Raw genomic sequence first — 20255 nt, forward strand, 5'->3', positions numbered from 1 at the left:
GACTCTATTTTATATCTGGAAATTTCTGGATTCTGCATTAATAAGACAAGTGTCAATGTGTTTGGGAGCAATGCCAACAGTCTTGTGTGTAGATTGGCAAATGTAACAACTTGGAGTGTGATTACAGGAAATGTAGTCAATGCAATAACAGCAAGTAATGAATGTGAAATGGAGTTGAATTACTTTACATCTGAGTGACTTTCGGTGTATGCAGCTGAGTGTATATTACTCACTGTAGCAGCTCCGTGTCAGTGAGTGCAGTAGACTGCAGCAGGTGGAGTATATGGGAAGACTCTGAAGACGTGCTGATGTCTCCTTCCCTCGCTGCTTTGGCTGTCAGCTTGTATAGACTTGAGCAGCTGAGAGCCAGCTCCAGGGCATCCATCCAGCACCGGCCTGAAGAGACAGATATATTTAAAAGATGGAAAGGAATACCTTGAATAAATCCTGCCTGTGAAAATAATGAATAAAATATGCAAGATCGTACACTTCCCGCTGAGGCAACCGCACACCAGACTCACCATCAGACTCTGAGGCAGCTCTGAAGATCAGGTAGTTGCTGGGTAGAGGCTGTGTGATGGAGCCAACATTTTCTCCTTTGGGACCCTGAGCATATGGATGAAAGAGTGACTCGTGCTTCATGCAACTGCAGTTATGTTGTACCAACAGAAATAAATGGCTCTCTGAGGGGCCAGAATTGAGCACAATGGAGCACTGAACAGAAATATTATTACTTAAAAATCCAAACTATGAGTGGTGAGAGTTAACTCAAAGATAGATTTTTTTCGACTGCTGACAAAACAGCATTAAATTAATTGCTTTTTCATCCTGTGTTGCTTAACTGAAAAAAATTAAGTACCATCAGTTAGACAACAGCAAAAAAAATATGTGGAAAAGAGCTTCTTTTTTTTTTTTAACAGCTCAGTGCTTGTTACACAACTGCATAATACAAAACAACCACTAGGTGGCACTCATGTCAGAATTTTTCTAATCTTAGATACATGTGTTTATACAAGCAAAACCCCTCTTGCAAAAGAGCAAAATCAGACTTTCCTGACACTTACATCTTGACATAATAGTTGTACAGTTAACCTTATGTTGAATAATTATGTTTATTTATATCTTAGATGGTATAAGCAAGACCACTGAAGCAGTCCTGATTATCAGTTACGGCAACACTTTATAATAAGTACACACTATTGCAGTAAGCATTAGTATGTAGTTTATCAACACAGTTTAGAATGTTTTACTCATCATAGATAAGCACTAACTGTATTTATAAACTACATACTAGTGAGTATTCATGCATTATAAATGAAGAATTTAGTATTTATTAATGCTTAACTAATTCTTAACAGTGTGTACTTATTACAAAGTGTTACCTCAGTTACTACTGGAGCCATGGAAATAATATTGAGCCTACAAACATGTCTGACCTTGACTGCCCAGATGGATTTGTCCAGTGGGTGGTAGAGCTTGAAGCAGAAACCGTCCTTCTTCGAGGGTCTCTCTATCAGCTTACATGCACTCAGGAGCACGGTGCCCACCCAGTGGTCTGTTTTGGGGGTCTTATAGATCAAAAGAACTCCAGGCTTTAGGGCACACCACAGCTTGGTCCAACCCTTTAAGGAGCCACGGATCTAAAGAGCAACATCGATAAAAAAAAAAAAGAGAGAGCGATCATTTGATTTCAGTATGAGAATATCTAGGAAACCCAAGGAGTGGGATGTTATTTCACCATGAGATGACATGTTTTGCAGAGTTGCAAAAGAATGTGTAACAAATGATTTGCAAATTATATCAAGGCTGATAAATACCAAAAGGTTCACAAGATGGATGATTTTTCTTTTTTTTAAGTGTTATTAGTGTCTTGTTAATGTAACTGCTCTCTGTTAAACTGTTGGGACAACGTAACTGTACCTTTAGCCAGTTGGACATGATGACAACACTGGGGTCCTTTAGTGCACTGAACAGTTCTTTTGTTGCCCGTTTCTTCTCTTGCCTGTAATTCTGCTTTTGGACCTGTGAAAAAGAAAAAGAAAAGACACACACTCACATGAATGAGTCATCAGTCTCACAGGTTAGAGAACTGGGTCTGAAATGCGACACTAGATGGAAGCAGAGCCAAACAATCCAGTCATCATTTAGCCTGTGGTTTTAATCAACATGAAATATTGTTGCTTATTTTTAACACATTATTAAGGGTGACATGTTAAAAAATATAATTTAGAAATTTGTCAAAAGATTCCAAGCTGGGGTATATTTTCCCCACTGAGTGCAGAGTAATAGTATGTGAATGCTACAGTGCATAATAACGCAGGCAGTTCTCACAGCTGTCTCAAGCAAGGAAGGGACACGGACCTTGAGAGACTCCTTCCGGGCCAGCTTCTCTGTAGGGGAGGGACAGTCCTTCTCGACACCATTAAACATCCTGGACTCAGACTGAAGGAGAGAAGAGGGGAGATGATCAGAAAGGGTGAGGAGGAGGACGAAAAGAGAGTTGAAAATAAAGAAAAACACCATAAGCTATTAAAACTGATCCTGGCGAAAACAAACGATTTAAAAATAATGGACCGTCAATGTTTTAATAAATAGTATACATAAATAGTTCCATCTTATCAAATTTTAGAATAATGGTGATTAATTTCGGATTTACTGCACCAGGAGTTACCTAACTTGGCCTGCCTGCCTTTTGAACAGAGCATTATTCAATTGTTCCTGTTGCCATGTGGCACATCTGTTCGGCCATAAGTTTGTGTGAAACAGGTGGGTGGCCCCTTTCAGTCAGCAAGGCTACGTAGCAGGCAGCCAGCTCTGATGTTGCAGCCACAAACCCTCTGATCTCCTTGGTTAGACGGCTAAAGGCACTGGCTGATGGTCTCTCCACTAATCGGGTAAGCAGAGATCAGAATCTCAGTAGTAAGTTATCCTGTAATTTCACTGCAATGTGTAATTACATAACCACTTGTTCTTTATGCACTAAATCCAATATGACTCACAATATTATTTGAGGAGCCCACACAGGCACTTAGACTTATCTATTTGTGTGGAAAGAAGCTATTCTTCAGGAGTAGTAGACAGCTGCAACCCACTATAAATGACTATGTGCAAGCATTTGGCTGTGCTCAGTCTGTCTCATTGTCCCAAAAGGACTCACAGGATGGACGAGGGGGGCAAAGGGCTACAGATGCAGCTGCGCCTGAGAATTATTCCACATATAAATAAGCAATATTGCAAGACAAGGCGAGGCAAAGCAGCAACGGGAGAAGAGACGAGACAATATGCGACCACATGGCTGCCACTGAGACATTTATTGACCACTCCTCATTAGTATTACCAAGGAATGGACACAAGGTTGTCAGGACTAATGCAGCATATGCAAGAGAAGCAGCACCAGGACAACAAAAGTCCCAGCTGCCACATAAATGGCTTGTGGTGCTAAAGACACAGTTCCCACCATGGCGCTCAAATATAAAATTTCACAGCTTTTGCATGACTTTACTACACCGGTTTCAGCTTTTTGAGTTAATAAATTAGTGATTCTGAGTTTATTAGTGCTGCTTTCTACAAGTCTACATCTCAAACAGTTCATGATCCACTTGTTAAACCACCCTTATATTTCAGGACTTCCTCTACACACAAGACCTCAACAATTGTAGTTTGCCGTTCTTTAACTTCTTGTATGTGTTTCAGGTTGTAGAAAATAAATCATCACAGAATTCAAAAAGGGGCTGCACCCTGACCCGACGAGTCAGTTACAGAGCTGCCCAATCGAAAACTCTCATCTTACCTTGCTGCCTGGTGATTGGGCAGGACTAAGTTCATTACTCAGCATGGAGAGACCGTTCCTGTCTGTCTCATTGCCTGGTGGGAACCCACAACACACAAGTCACATACAAATTAACTCGTGTGAATAAACCTGCTGACAGACAATTAAAGCAAGGCAGCCCCAAAAGCAGTTAAAAAGCAGCAGCTGAGGTTCTTTGATTGGTATGAGATAAAAAAAAAAACAGTAAAACATAGTACGACATGTGATTTAACAGACAATGGAATCACACGTCACTGTAATATCAGTCATATTCACATCCCATGTGTCAGGTGTGATGTCTCAGGTCTTTTACCTGGGCTGAGGTTGTAGAGGTCGTTGTCTCCTCCATAAGACAGGTTCCGCGTGAGGGTGCGGGGGTCAATTTTGGGTGGGGAGGTGGCATTGGGGCACAGAGAGAACCTCCGATGGAACAAATTCTCCTCCTTCATCCTGACAACCTGCTCGTCCTCTGCAGACGGAGAAGCAAAAAAAAAAAAAAAAAGTAGGGGAGGGATAAGGTGGAAAGGAAGAAGGAAACAGAGAGAATGAGAAAGAAAGTTCAGACAAAAACAAAAGAACATTTAACAAGTTCAAATATCAATCCGATGCTTTCATTCTGATGCACTGGGATAATAGAATTTACAAACATGTCAATGGAGCGATCCATCCTGCCTCAGTGTCCCTTTCCTTGAATCTGATCTTACTCGTTTCCACTCCCGTTTGTCACCAACTGTGAGCTCTCAAACGCCATCGTCACTCCTCCGCTCTGTGTATATCCATCTCTCGGGAACCCCACACTTTCTCTCCTCCCCTCCGCTAACAAAGACCTACTATGCCAGGACATGTCAGCCTGTCTACATAATGGCACTGTGCGTGGCAGTGACAAGCAGTTCAGACTGCACATTGTCAGAGTATATGACAGACAGAGGGCCCAACCACCCAGTCTACAGAGACTCACTGTCCGACACGACCCCCACCACCATTACCACTATTCCTCCATCATCGCGCCGGTCGTCCTGCAACAACAGGCCTCCATCTACACCAGAGAGAAAATACTGGTTTCTTCCCTCATTCCCGTGGTATCCATCACAAGGATTCCTGTCCGCTAATGAGATGCACATCTCGGCACACAAAAGAGGACAGATGCAGACATGTGCAGGATCAAGCTGTGGCTCTGCAGCTTAACATTGTCACTGTGCTGTAATTTGCAGAGGTGAGTGGATGAGTCATATTTTTAGGCTACTGTGTCTACAGAAAGAGGACAAAGATAAAAATAAAAAAAAAACACACATACACAAACTATAAATCCTGTACACAAGTCTGCACATAAAGTCAGAGTTGTGTCTTCTGCACCTTCTGTAAGGATGTGTTGTTCTCTGATACCTGGGACACAGTTTTCTCCTCTACTGAGCTCTGTCACTTCTGTCAAGTTGCCAAAAATTCATAGCATGTTATAAATAACTGTCAGGGGTCACGGCCGTTTCCAGACGGATCATTCTGCTTGTTCAAATGGGTGCCGAGCTGATCATAGCAAATCAGGGCTGACGGTAAAACACTGAGGTTAATGGAGCGTAACTGTTACCACCTGGGACTGTCTGAACGGCCACACTGTGCTCCGCTTAGATCAATATAATCCTATTCATTTTCTCTCAGTGCGCAAACACACACAGTAGACACAAGACCCCTCTGACTCGCAGCCTACAGAGCAGTCTCGCCCACTGGTCCTCAATTACAACATCCAAGAAGAGCGCGTTACATAAAAATTCATTCATAGAATATTCTCACAGACCGATTCATCTCCCGACTCTTCCACGTTGTTGAGTTGGTGCATGAGGCGAGAGCAGAGGGCTTACTGGTGAGTGACACAAGTGAAAACCTGTGGGTTGACAATGTTTGAAGTGGAAACTGCATGTGATGCTATAGGAGGCATGACTGTAAACAACTGAGCCCTCCCTCCACTGGTCCTTACATATTTAATATACACAAGAACACTCACATCCGTATACTCGTCACGCCACTCCCTGCTTCCCTCTATTTTCCCTTTCTGCCTCTGTGACTCATTCCCTCAACTGCTTGACTCTCCTTTTTAATTTCTGATCTTGCAATCTCCTCTGTGCATTTCTTCCTCCCACCCTCTCTTCTCTTTTGTCCTCCCAAAGAACCAGCTATGAACAACCCAAGATATGACGGTGAAAAGGTAAATTTGTTCTTCCCGAAAAGGAGCCTTATTTGTCCTTGTGGGGCAGGTCTAAAAATAGAAGTCTATTGCTGCAGTGCATGTGCATGTGTAGCACAGTGCTGAACCCTGAGTGCGGTGCAGGCTGCATGGAAAAGAGCTTCGAGCTTCGGTATTACAGAGCAGATAGCACAAGCCGCGGCTGCCAAACTGTACAGGCGCACACACACACACACACACACACATACATAGAATTAATACCACTTAAAGTAGAGGCCCTAAGGCGGGTCAAGATGTGGGCAGACATGCAGACCGACAGGACCAACCAATCACAGCTGGTTCTGACAGCTGCAGGGCGGGATTTGTTGGGAAAACGACTGTGTCCGAGCACATTACGCAGTCTAGACTGAGCATGGGTGTGGCATCCCGGCATACTTAATGTGTTTGTGTTATGTGTGGGCCCTTCAGTTGAGCCTATACAGTGGACATGCCGGTAGAGAGCGTGTGCACGTTGCGTGAGCGTGTAAGAGTTGAATGACGTAAGCGTAGAGAATGAGTGTGTGTCCTGTGCATACGTGACTCTGTGTGTGTCTGAGTGTGCCTGCCTCGTTGCTGCAGACTGGAGGATTACACATGCACACGATGTAGTTCCAAGGACGAAGAGAAAGCCAATCTCAGCAGTAGCTAGTGGTGGAGCAGGCCGCTGAGTACACGTAACACACAAACACACATACACACACAGGTGACGAATTAACAGCAAAACATGAATAAATGAGTCAAGAAACATAATAAATGTTACACCGATGCTGCACGGAGGTCATTTCTAAACGGCTTGATAAGTGTGCAATTAATATTAATTTTACAGTCGCCAGATCTCAATTTAACACACCTCCACATGGTCACACAGCAGTTTATCGACTAACATGACGGACGTATGGTGTGAAAAGTGAGTGTTATATTTTGATAGACTGGATGGTGAAAGCAGATGCCTACTCTTGTTGTGTGTACCTGTCTCATGGTAAACAAGCTGACGTTAGCTTTAGTGAACATTGCAAAAGCGTTGCAGAGCTGCCGTAATTCACAAACAACTGCTACATTTCAGGACATTAAGCACTGAAACTCACTCACCCTGAATTCTGCATACAGACCTGGATGCGTGTCTTTAAGCTGTTTGGATACGTTTTTTTTTACTGGCTTTTTATTGTCTATGACTTGAACTTGTAGATCCATGTCAAATACAAAGTATCTCCAAACACCAGGCTTGCTTGTTGTGTTAGTCTTTTTCCACAAGTCACTTATTGCTGCATCCGTGATTGCTGCTGCCATCAGCGTGTCGTTGTTATTGTTAACTGTGCCGCCTTCCTTCTCTATCATTTGCTTACTAAGATGCTTGCAGGGTGATTACACTTCCCACATCAGTCCCTGAAGAAGTCAGATCTCCTTATCTATTGCACTGTAGAAAAGCAAGGGGCATCACATTTATAATTTTGGCAGAGACTACCACTCTCCACCACCACCATCATCATCCAAACACATAATGAGGAAACGTCTTTCAGTGAAATGTTGCTCATTGAGTTCCTGAGAGTTTATGAAATACATGCCCAGGAGCATTAAAACACATCCCCACAAATACCTGCAGATGCAGATACGTTTGCCCTTGAATGTTCGTAACAAAACGTAATAAAATCAAATGAATGTCAAAACATCAATCTAAATAGTTGGCGCCTATAATCCTCCGAGGGTAAGAAGTGCAGTGTTGGTCGTAACAGAAGTAAGAGAGGACTTAATAATGTGAAATGGAGAAGGTGCCACCGTGAGGGGAAACATAACTGGGCATCGGTAGCAAAAGGTCATTTACATATATCAGTGTGACCCTCATAAATACACATGGTGATGACGGTTTACCTTTTGTGGCCTGGTCAGGACACTGAAAACACTGAAATGGGAGGAGGAGCCCTCTTTTCTCTCCAGAGTAAAAAAAAAAGTAGGGTTTTTCCAGATCCCATTTATTTTAAATATGAAGAGAAATATGTGTGAAGCTGTCCAGTGGAAATTCAAGGGCAGTCATTCTACCCTTTGGTTGCCCTTCTGTTAATATTGAAACGCCACATGCAATCATGCTTCACCTCAGCTCACCAGAGTTTGCCCAGCTAGGCTAACATTAACTTCATCTGTGCTATGCAGGTGCTAAACTAATATTGACCAGGTGATATGAACATCTCGTGGAAAAGATAAGAGTAAAGTAGCAGCACCAGCACGGTCAATAACACACATTCCTGCGTCGCACATTAACCTTGAACTATGAGAGGGAGGACAGATAAAGCAACAACAACAACAACAGTGTGCGGCCCACAGCTACCTTATCAAGGTGGAAGCACTGTGCCCCATGTGACAGCAGGTCACATGGGGCACCCTTGATTTCAGTAATCACTACGCCAACTGGGAGAAAAGCAGAGGGAAAAAAGAGGGAGGTGTCTGGAAGGAAACATGTTGACATGTTCTAACCTGTATAATGTTAATACGCTTTACTAACTTTGAAAAACACAAGTTTTCCTGTCCATTTCATTCTCCCACACTGTGCCATAGCTTTTAACATCCCCTAACCAACCGTGCTTTACAAAAATCAATCCCAGTGTTTTTTCCAAAGCTCTGCTCCTGTCCACTATTCAATGTTTTCCTTCTGGTAAAAATTCAAACTTCACACATGATGATGATGTCCAGCAATCCTAAATAACGATGAAACCAAAGCTATCAACTCTTCCGCTATTTTTGGTGGAAAATGTCATATGGAGTTTAAGTTCCCCAATTTAGCACTCATGGTGGCCCTTCACCCTCTGTCCCCTCTGTCATTCCTCGCTAAGGTCAAACAGCAGACAGACGTGTGCGCCCAACACACACACACACATTTCAGTAAAGTGGTGGTCTTCAAAAGCCACAAATGAACAGAACATACACACTATATCACCACCAAATTGAGCTGATATGGTGATGGTTAACTATCATCTACGATATTTGTTTACAATACATATGGGTAACTGCCTGTGGTAACTCGTGGGCTACAGAGCAGTATTATAGTACTATAGAGCAGTACTAAGTAATTTTTACTAATTTTGAGCTCAATCTCTTGTATTAATTATGAGGAAAAATAATAAATAAATAAAGGGTTGAGTGAGAATATACCATGGATTTATAATACATCCATGGAATATACCCACAACACCGCCATCGGAGTATCAATTTCAAAAGGATACTTTGTTTAGAGAGACTAAACAATGCTACTGCTACATAAATACACTCTCGACTCGATAAATACGCAGAAGCCAAATAAGTTTCTGTGTGTGTGTGTGTACATGTGTGTCTCACAGTATGGACTCAGCTTGTGTGTGAGAGTGTGAGAGCCTTCTAATACCAGCAGCCAGCTGTTCCTAATATAATGGCACAGATTAAGTCCAGACGCTCCCTTCATCCTTCCATCTCTCCATCTCTCCTCCCTTCAGCACCCCCAACCCTGTTAACCCCCTCTCCCCAGTGACAACAGGACTAATGGATGGCCACATGACCTAGATATACACCAATGGGCTGTTGCCAAGCACTGTATGTGCATCAGCAATGAAGCTAGCAACATACTGTACTGTAGCAAACAGACTGTTTTTTTACTGACTGTAAAAAAGAAGAAGAAAGAAAATAAATGGGAATCATTTCATCATCATAGTAAGAGTGCAGCACACGCACAAGAAGGATGTGCAGACATTTATTCTTTCATTTGCTCATCTGCAGTGCCTCTATACTCTTCTATTGCAGCACTTTGTTCAGACGCATTGTTTCTATCCTCACAAGACCCACCTGTTCAGTTTCCTTTATTGTTCCTTTATTGGAACAATTATTATTGGCGGGAAAACACATCCCGTAATCAACAATAAAAGTTGACCCTGGGGCATGCATGGTGTTTAAGCATTATCCATAGTGTGGCTGAAAGCATTAAGAATCGAGGTCAAGGCACAAACAAAGCTGCCTGGGGACACATATGCTCATTCATCCGACTGCAGTAAATCAAACTTTTATAACAATCATTCCCAGGAAATGCATACATCCGCCTTGACCGAACCTAAGCAGCAGAAATATTTTAAGCAACTGTCACAGCTCCACCACTCCCATGTTAGAAAAGTTGACCTGATTTTTTTTAAAGGCAGAGTTAGTCTTAGAAACTGGTACCGTCTACCATCCACTTTTATGTTTTATATTTAAAATATTTAAAGAATATCTTCTACCAAGTAAAAGGGAAGGAGAAATCTAAAAACTGTAAGTAGTGTGTCTAGGAGGACGTGCAGAAGGCAGAACTAGGTCTACTGTTACTGTTTAAAAAAAGCAGACACATGGTCTAATTTTGTGACACTCTGTGGGAGGATGTGTGGTTTAGTCGTTCTATTCTGAGTCTTGCGGGGGGAGCAGGTATATTTTAAGGAATGCACATGGAGAAAATGCTTTCCACCAAGACTTCCCATTAGATCTTGCTTAAAATAGGAAACCCCTTTTTACATCTGCGGAGACTCGGGTGGTCCATAACCATGGTAAATGTTAACTACACCTTTGTAAACCCAACATCCACCCTGTCCTACTCAGAGTTCCCACCCCCTCCCCTCCCTAATAGAGGGGTTGGGACTGTTGAGATTGAGATGACGCTACCAAAAATGAAGAGAAGGGGAAACTTTTCTAAAATTAAGCACAACATTATTAGATGCACATTTTTAATCAGCTCTCTGCTATGTAGTTTGCCGCACTTATTGCAGCTCTTATCCTTCCCGTGAAATGAGAAAAGAGCCATTAGTGGAGGAGTTATTATTTACCCCCCTCCTTTGCCATGATCTAGTTTAACTGGTCCTCTTTGAATTTTAATTGTATGCCCCTGAGCAAAGAATTTGTCACTTGGGCACAATGCTTTAACTATTCCTTGAGCTTCAGGTTAGACTGGCAGGGGAAAACAGCCTCCCTCTGTACATAGAGCAGGTTTCTGAGAACAGAGAGTTTGGTCAGGGAGGAGGGAAGAGCAAGGTAAACATAGGCTGCAAATGATACCTTGGATTCCCTTCGAGGGGGTAGGAAAGGAGCTCGGATTCAGGTACAGGCTGCGGGTGAAACGCAGGGGTGCAAATACAATCCATTATGCATCTGAGAACAGAACCAGAGATACAGCTACATGAAAACACGAGCACAGATCCAAAACTAATCCTAATCAAAAAAAAAATCTCTCGGCTTGTGCTTGTGTGTGTGTTTGTACCCCCCCCCCCCAGACACCTTCCTGTTACAAATTATCACACTGTACAAAACGTCTGACACCATGCGCACAGGCTCTAAAGCAAGCTGTAGCGTATGAAACAAAAAAGAGTATCACCACAAAAAACACTAACCACACTGCAAAATGTAGAGCTGCTGCTTTCATTACAGGCTCGTCAGTATCATTTTGTATTGTTAGATGTAACATGTATCTGCATGCATACTGGATCATCGGAGAATGTCAGACACGCTTAGTGAAAAGTCAAGTTCAGTCAGTCCATCAACAACAATGTTCAATGTGGTTATATTCCTAACTGATTGATGAGGCAGTTATGTCGCTCTTTGAAAAAAAAAAATTGAAGTGAGAAAAAAAAAGCTGTGTTCATTTATACCAAATTTCTAAGACAGAAACTAATATCACTGACTTTCCTCCAACTCGTTACACATGGGCCTCCATTACTTTGCATTATCATTCCCTGAACAATAAATCATACAGCTGCAGCACCACTTGCTCGAACAGACTTATTTATTTCAAAGACTTCAGACGTATTACATGCAAATCTAAAAATATAATTTGCTTTGCATTTTCTTCACATTTGCTTTCATAGAATAAATCTGAATTAGAGAGCATGCCCCCCCGGCACACACACTGGAGCCATGTTTGACCCGGCAGACCAAGCCAGCTGGCTGTCTATACGGTTGGATCCAGGCCAGGAGTGGTGTGTGTGTATGTGTGTGTGTGAAAACCGGCCTAGCCAGGCTGAGCTGATGAGAAGGGGTCCAGCAGTGGTGCCAGCATGGCTCCCTTCGTTTACATCAAAGTGCAACAGACAAGAACGCATGCACACACGTGTACACACAGAGAGACGATAGCAGAACATATAAAGTCTCCGTGGTGAGACTCTGCAGCCGTGACTTTGACTTGCACTGACGCATCCTCACTCGAATTCATTCTCATGTTGCTCCACTCGGAGCATTAAGGACACTCTGTGTGTGCAGCACCACTTCAACACCATTAAGGACATTCTCATTGTCAGCGGAGGGAACCTGATACAGAAACACATCTGACAGCACTTTCTGAACAAAAACATGCATCTGCCTGCACACTGTATCGCACATACAGTACAGTACATTGTGATGCAAACACACACTGATCCAGACTCCTAAACGTACTCAAGATTCACTAAATCAAGATTACAAACAGTCTGTGGGACCGGCTCAGCCATCTTTAACTTCTCCTCTTATCACCAGCGAGATAGAACAGAAAAGAAGTGGACTGTGAAGATAAAACTGTGGAGAGGACGTAGTAAATGATAGTTCAAAGAAGCATGACTAACTAAGAAATGTGGGCTGGTAACATCAAAGCGTGTGATCTGGATCTCCTGCCTGCCTGCCTGAGAGAATCTGATTGGTAGAAGTAGAGAGGTGATTTCCCTCTCTACCCAATTAATTTTCAGCCTTCAGAAAGGCACCCCGACCCCTAATTGCATCAAGGGAGAGTCAGAGGTCAACAGCAATTTCACAACTCTCAGTTTTCATTGTGCAGATGTTTGAGAGCCGAGCCGGGTGGGGCGTTATGAGAAAATGTTTGATGGATACATGAAGGTGAAAGTAGAAGAAATGTCTTGGCAGCAGATGACTGTGCTTATTTACCAGAAAAGCAATTGATTTATGACAATATCTAAGAGTTTGACAACAGCAACAATTTTCCTGTTAAAGTACCCCAAGTCTACACGACACCGCCTCACTGCTCTAAATGTCAGACCTGCATTTCCACTGTCAAAGCTTGAAAAAGTCAAGGCATGAAAAAGCAACATATCGGTTAATTTTACTTATCACATTGCACTTTAAATTATATATAAGGGCTATGTAAATTGGATTCCCTGCTCCACTTCAAATGGCTGCAGCATTTTAAAGGCCCTGTCTGGCCTTTTTATTTGGCAGAGACCCTCTGTGACAGAAAAGGAAATAATGAGCTATAGAGGTAGCAGTGAAATAGATATAGACAAAGGGGAGAGAAAATGAGCTTGTGTTTGATTAAGCCAACTCAGACTAGAGCCTGGACAAAGTGTGGTTCTCAGGGGAGGGGCTGTGGTGAGGGCAGGGGGGGGATCCTCTGCCTGTCTGCTGGAGAGACGAGGAAGTGTGAGGGGCTGGGAGGAAGATGTCAGCCAGCAGAGACCTAGAATCTGCCTGTATCCTGAATTGACAGAGGAAGGGTCATTAAGTAATGGATAATAGGTGACAAGGTGTTGGATAAATGATTTTAATTAATGATGCTAAAGTAAAAAAGCAGCCCAGTGGGAGGCAGAGGATCATCATGGACGCCTTATATTAATATCACATTTAATCAACGACCAGCTTCTGAAGAAATTCTGGTTTTTATTTGGGATGTCCAGATCACCATTTTTGCCATGCAACTGAAGCGTTACTAAACTACACAGCACACAATATCAGTGTGACTACAAAACAAAAATGCTATTTATACTGAAGCTATCGAATTTTATGGGTAAAAAAAAAACATAGTAAAAAGGTGAAGGATCTAATGAAAAACAAGCAGCAGATGAGTTCTTTATCATGTATGTACAGTGGGGAAAATAAGTATTTAATCCCCAGATTTCATTAGATCAAAACCACATTAATTTATAACCTTTATATGATGATATTATTTCTGTTTGTTGTTGATATTCTGTCTGTAAAAAATAGACTTAAACCTGAAAAATATAGACCGTCCATTTCTTCTTGGGGCAGCAAACTTACAAAATCAGTAGGGGATCAAATACTTATTTTCCCCACTGTATAACAATAATATATAAATGAGTCAAAGTCTGACCTATTGCATTTTCAGCATAGGTTTGGACACCAAAGAAAAATAAGCAGTTAACTTCAAAAGCACAACAAGGCCTGTTCTCCAGGACACAACTTTAAAACCTACTGTCCCGTCTTAGATGTCTGACAAGTCCCTGATTCTGCTTCAGGTGAAATACTTACATCTCCCTCTGTTCAAAACCATAAAGTGACCAGCCAGTCTTAAGAAGATAAGAAAGAAAAGTCAGACACATTCTTAGAGTGTTTCTGTTTCAAGCCTTTTAGAGCCTCTCGCAATATGCCAACACAGCATACGAGCAGACAAATCACATACATTAATCTACACTTGTGATTAACTCCAATCACCTTCTGGAAACTGGTGAGATGCATGAGCTGCTGCCCTCCTCCTCCCACCTGAGATCACAGCTTGGGGGGGTTCTTCTCAATGAGAAACTGTGAGAGAGAGGGAACAAACCAGCTTCACACCACCTCTGTGACCGGCCAGAAACTCTTCAAAAACAAAAAAGCTGGCTAACCGCTCTGTATTGGACTGCTAGGTGCTCTCACACCCAAGATGAATGGATACTGCCACAGCGAGACTTGCTCATGATTTGTACATTTTATGGGAAGCAATTGGGTCGACCTGCAGAGAGTGCAAGCTCTCTCCTTTGTCTCCACACATACTTGATAGTCATGTCACAGGCTGGCAGAGGAGACAAATGAATTTAATATAATGAGGTTGGACTTTCTTTATAGATACAATGACTGAGCAGCCACGGTGTGTTACACAGAAGTGTGGTATACCAAAACATTTTGACAAGTCACTGTGTCTTGTAAAGTAGTAGACAAGAAGTCATGCAATATGGAAATAATAAAATAAAGAGGACTGCTGCGTCACAGTCAGACATCAGGAGTCTGTTAGCCCTTTGCAGCAGGTTTTACGTTCAGAGTACGCAGGACTTCCTGTGAGATTTTTTCAACAGCACGTGTGTCAACAACGGTAAAAATGTTCTAAGTGTTAAAGCAAAGTTTAATAAGTTATCTATCCTGACTTTGATTATGTTTTGGTCTTATAGGGGAACCATGCATTTCATGTTTTTGTTTTCTCCAATCTTTTACATATTAAATTCTGAAAATATATCATAATAATTCATTTCATTTATTATGAGCAGGATGAAGAAAACTTATGATACCAACTGGCCCTTTCCAATTCTTCTTTCTCTTTACTGTCAAATGTTTTGTTTTTATGTAAAGCACATTGAGATGCCCCTTGGTATGAAATGCGCTATATAAATAAAGCTGCCTTGCCTTGCCTTTCTTAAAACAAAAGAGCACACATCAGATGAAATGCCAATTGACAGCCAACAATATACAAAGAAAAATAAAAAACAAAATCCACAACCAAAACCTTCCAAGACAAAATGTTTCTATATAAATGCCCCACCTTTTTCTTAACTGAAAAAAATCCTGAGAAGGTAACACAATTTAAAAGAAAGTAAGGCTTAGACTTGCATATTGTTTGTTTAAGATCATTAGATATTTAAATGATGCTCCAGTAGTGATTAAGCAATTATAATTATGGTTTGGCTAAACAGATCAACACTTCCCACGGCCTGTCCATCCTCTTGCTCTCCCTGTCTGCCACCTGCCCTCTCTGTGTCCCGTCATCCACCACTGATGGATACGTTTATAGAGGCTGGCAGCAGCTCGCAGGCTTTTCATCGACAGACACATGGACTAATCAGACTGCTAATCATACACACATTCTGGTGATAGGGTGGATCCTAATAAATAGTGATAGCTCTCCTAAAGATGCCACTTTGCTTTACCTTTAAGGGTCAGTGTGACCAAATGACATAAAAATATGTTTTCTCACTCTCCCTGGGTGGTATACTATCTACAGAGTCTTATTGCAGACCGTTTTGTTACACTTCTACTGCCCCGCCCCTTAATGAAATAAAGATCTACCTTTTCATATTGGTGTTGCACTTAGTGTCCTTATGCTGTTTCACAATAGGTTGTTTTTTCCAGGCATCACTAATATACTCAGAGACTCTCAGATCACACACAAAGATGGACGGAGCCACTCGGCAACCATCAGGAACACAATGCCTCCCTCAGTGTTGATCTCATTAAATTACACTTTGCTTTGCTGATCAAAAGGGACTGCTGGGTACTCTGTTTTCTGTGAATGGGTTTCTACAACACTCATTACAGATGATATTTAGCATTACTAACACCCCCTTTATTTGTTATACAACCAATTTGGACTTACTCAGACCATGAATGAATGACTAGATATTCATATCCTGGCTCCAGGATGATATTGTGTAACAACATATGTGTGCCTATGCTAATTAAGGGTATGACCCATAGACCTTATTATCCTGACCTAGATCAAGAAATGTATTGATGAAAACGATGATAAGCATTACACTCTTAGAAAAATAAACAAAGGAGAGCATTTCTACTACAGTACTAGATGAAATGAAAGCTGAATCAGTCCTCACGTCTTTAGCAAAGGTTGTCAAGTTGCTATTTTAACTTTGCAGTTTTAACACTGAAGTTTGCCAGATGTGTGAAATAAAGGGACAGAAAAAGGTTTTGGTATTTCAGTGTGTGAGTTAGAGGAGATGTATGACTATTTTCTGCTTGTACTTTCCACTTGTGTTAACCTAACTGTGATGATCACAGTATAAAATTCAAAAAGTGTTGCTATTGGGTGACTGACACAAACAAAGCCGAGCCAGAGTGATTCACTGCTGATGTGCTAGACTGGACGCGTAGAGAAGAATAAGACATCCTCCATCTGTTGACTCACAGTACATGAACTTTTTAGATTCCATGCTCAGTGAGTGGACGACGTGTGTGTGTGCACTGTGCACAACACCGTGCTACCGTGCCTTCAAACTGGAACACAGATAAGGAAGCTATGTAGAAAAGTGATTAAATCAGTCGACGGGGAAAATAAACTGTCATGTATTTATGGCCATTATCTCACTGTCGTAGTAAATCAGATGGTCTGAATGTTTGTGGCTTTAAACGGTGGACAAAACTGAGATGAGAGAACAATCTGAGCGTGAGCTACTGGGTGCAAGTTCAGACCCATTTTGCCTGGTTAATGTGTAATTTACTGTTAAACCTCATATGTCTTCATGCCTCACACACATGCCAAGATAAACAGCTTGGGCAAGGCTGTATCCAAACACTTCCTGTCTGATATAAGCAGGCAACTTGCAAGTGATGCTTTTCTTTCTTTTTTCCCCCCAGAACTACTGCAGCACAGCCTGCAACTAATGGAGAGCTGGAAGGAACAGCAGAGCAAAAACGTTTCTAACTGAATATAAGTTTCAGGTTACCAAAAGCAGAGATGTGATAGTAAGTGTCTGTTGATTGGTGTAATAAGAACACCTGGTTTCCACTGGACAGATGTGCTGAACAGCTGATTGCCTCTAGTATTGACCAACATACATAAAGACGCTTTATTCTTCCAGGAGAGACCAAAATACACAGAGTAATAAGGATGGTGGGCTGAAAAAAGAAACAGCAACTAGTCATTACACGTTTTCTGCCACTGAATGAAAGCTCAACATGTTCTCCAGGCGCACTGCCTGTTTTAAAGCTTTGTGTATCTCTCTGAAGTATCACTCTGTATCCAGCTGTCCTCAAACAACCCCAAACATTTACTCCCTTCTAACCCAAATGAATCTGACACACCCTGTAAGCTGCCGAGTTCTGTCAAACTGTTTCTTTTCTTACAACGCTGCACTGTGTGCCCTGCTCCGGCTTTGCAACACTGACACACAACTGCTCACAAGGACGAGCACACAGGTCTCCAAAACAGCTTTAATTTCACAGCTACTTTATCGACACAGGGATGGAATAGCTGCAGAAAGATAGCTGAAAAAATCTAATGAAACTTGGCATAAACAGAAACTACATCTGTTTCACACCTTAAGAGACATGTCCTAATTCCTCCTCCTGCTAAAAAAGTGAGTTAACAATCCTGGTAAAACGCTGGGTAAAAACGTGTCCGTATTTGTGTCGAATTCTGAAAGTAGGCAGACGTCTAGGTTCACATATTAAACCTTAAGCAACATGAACTGCAACATGTAAACGGCACCAGCTGGTTCTGTAACTGAAGCTAAACAGGTAGCCCATTTAATTGAGCGTATATGCATTATTAAGGCATTAAACGGGGGGTGGGGGTGGGGGGAGGTGCTGTGGGGGCCCTGCAGGTGAGAGCTCAGCTTACCTTTCACCTGAGCCACAAGGGACACCGCATCCAGAAGCCTTTGTGGGAGCAGCCTGTCTCACCTGCAGCAGAGACAACACCAAGTTAGAGACAGGTTTCACCATTACTCACACGCTGTAGAAACAGACTAACCGCCGCGCTACCGGAGTCTCGCCTTCTTCTCCCTCGCTCCTCCTGGTCACACCACAGCGCTAAGGAGGGCGGGGCCCCGCAGTCTCAGTCCTAAGAGAGCCACTGACATGACTCTGGGCTAAGTGCACACTTGTGTTTACACACACACCACTGTCAGTTACAATTAGTCCATGTAGCTTATGTAGGCTTGGTATGAAAGGCCCAACGGTAAGTGAAACAGTATAAAAGCATGATTACAGTATATGGTATTTCATGTAGAGAAAAAGGATTCTACTAAGTGCAAGTTTAGATAACAGAAACACAGCAGGAGTCACAACCAATCACAATCCATGAAGACTGGAGGTATCTGACAGGTGCATGGGAATCCACTTTTAATGAACACACTTCTTATCCCAATTTAAAAATTTGCCCTCTCATTCTGAATGGCTGTACTCGACATATAGTGTATTGTTTACAGCTAAAATAAATTCTGATTTCAACATCCCATTCTGGTGTTTTGTTTTCCCTTGAAATGCCTCTTAATCCTGCCAGGGCAAAGAACAATGCATTCTCCAACAGCTGGGATGTGTGATAAGCCACAAATCCAAAAAAACCCAAAAACAAAACAACGCACACATCAGTTCATACAACAACATCCACATTAACACACACACACACACCCTAATATACAATAAACGCATTAATATGAGTCCCAGTCCTAGATTCAGAGTTGCTTCCACAAATGCAATATTGTACTCACTCAGGGCAAAGTGATAAATATATAAATCTTAAAAATCTGCATTGCACCGAAACATTTGCATAGTAGAAGTTTGTCTGTATAAAATTTCAGCTATATCTTCACAGAACCCATATATCATGGATATTTTTTGTTGGATTATTACCACTTCACACAGCCAGCAGAACTTCTGCCAACTAAAAAAGAAATCACAAATTCCCACTCCGACAGCCTCACTTTACCCAAGTTTTCAGTGACTCTGTTAACCCTGCATGACATGAAACTAAACTTTAACAGTTTAAAAAAAGGACTTGCATGAATCTCTGCAGATGACGACGAGTTAATGATCTGATAGGAAGCCAACAAGTGTAATGGGTTGGGGCATAGGGGTGTTATCCGTGCCTTTAAATCCTACTGCCAAGCTAAAGGAGGAAGCCGTAACACTTGAGTATGTCTAACCTAAATAAGAAGTGAACTGAGAGAGAATCCCGGGGCTGACAGCGCTTGAGGGACAAAGACAAAGGGGGGAGGTATAGTGCAAAGGAGATGTGAGCCAAACGCAGACAGCAGCTAGAGGAAAACAGAAAGACACCGAGAGGGGAAAAAGATAAGATAGGGTAATTTATGACAATCTCTGGAGGCACGCCTTTATCAAAATAATAAAACACTACTGATGTGTATTTGTTTTTCTGCTCCAGACAGATTTGTATGACATCTGAAACATAACTCATGAAAATTAAAAAAAAAAAACTGAACAAAATGTGAAATACAAAGAGAGAAAAGTGAAGGAAGACACTGTGACCCAGAATGTGACATGGTTTGGATGGAGGGAGTCCAGATCTCCACCACTTTCTCTCACACACACAGTGTCCTACATTCACTTTCTCACTCACACCAGATGTGAAGTATCAGACGAAGCATGTGCCACGTAGAAACGACATTTGTGATATTGCATTCAGCACATGACGAAGGATGAGGAGAAACGTGCACAGCACTGGCTCGAGGAAGCTATAACGTTCGAAACTATCACTTACTGCAGGGAGCTGTGGTGCTGCCAGAGTCTTTTATTTTTTAAATTCTACTTGTAGTC

At 42.0% G+C, this 20255-nt stretch overlaps 1 protein-coding gene across 4 annotated transcripts in view; it reads right to left on the reverse strand.

The window, feature by feature from the left end:
• The window catches only part of osbpl5 (oxysterol binding protein-like 5), a 40903-nt gene that overhangs the window by 10430 nt on the left and 10218 nt on the right, over nt 1-20255 (reverse strand). The window contains exons 2-9 of one of the 4 annotated variants that reach the window (XM_085779687.1): nt 18319-18380; nt 4122-4277; nt 3791-3864; nt 2362-2442; nt 1921-2022; nt 1437-1640; nt 522-606; nt 234-396 (exon numbers count right to left, since the gene is read on the reverse strand). In XM_085779687.1, coding sequence (XP_085635813.1) covers nt 234-396; nt 522-606; nt 1437-1640; nt 1921-2022; nt 2362-2442; nt 3791-3864; nt 4122-4257 — 845 coding nt within the window. In that variant the 5' untranslated portion in view covers nt 4258-4277; nt 18319-18380. Of the gene's footprint in view, nt 1-233; nt 397-521; nt 607-1436; nt 1641-1920; nt 2023-2361; nt 2443-3790; nt 3865-4121; nt 4278-4455; nt 6783-18318; nt 18381-20255 lie in introns of those variants that run through there. The other 3 variants (XM_085779688.1, XM_085779690.1, XM_085779691.1) reach the window with 3 other exon arrangements.

Source organism: Trachurus japonicus, chromosome 6 (genome assembly GCF_045865225.1).
Source record: "Trachurus japonicus isolate A0001 chromosome 6, Traja_1.0".
Lineage (NCBI taxonomy): Eukaryota > Metazoa > Chordata > Actinopteri > Carangiformes > Carangidae > Trachurus > Trachurus japonicus.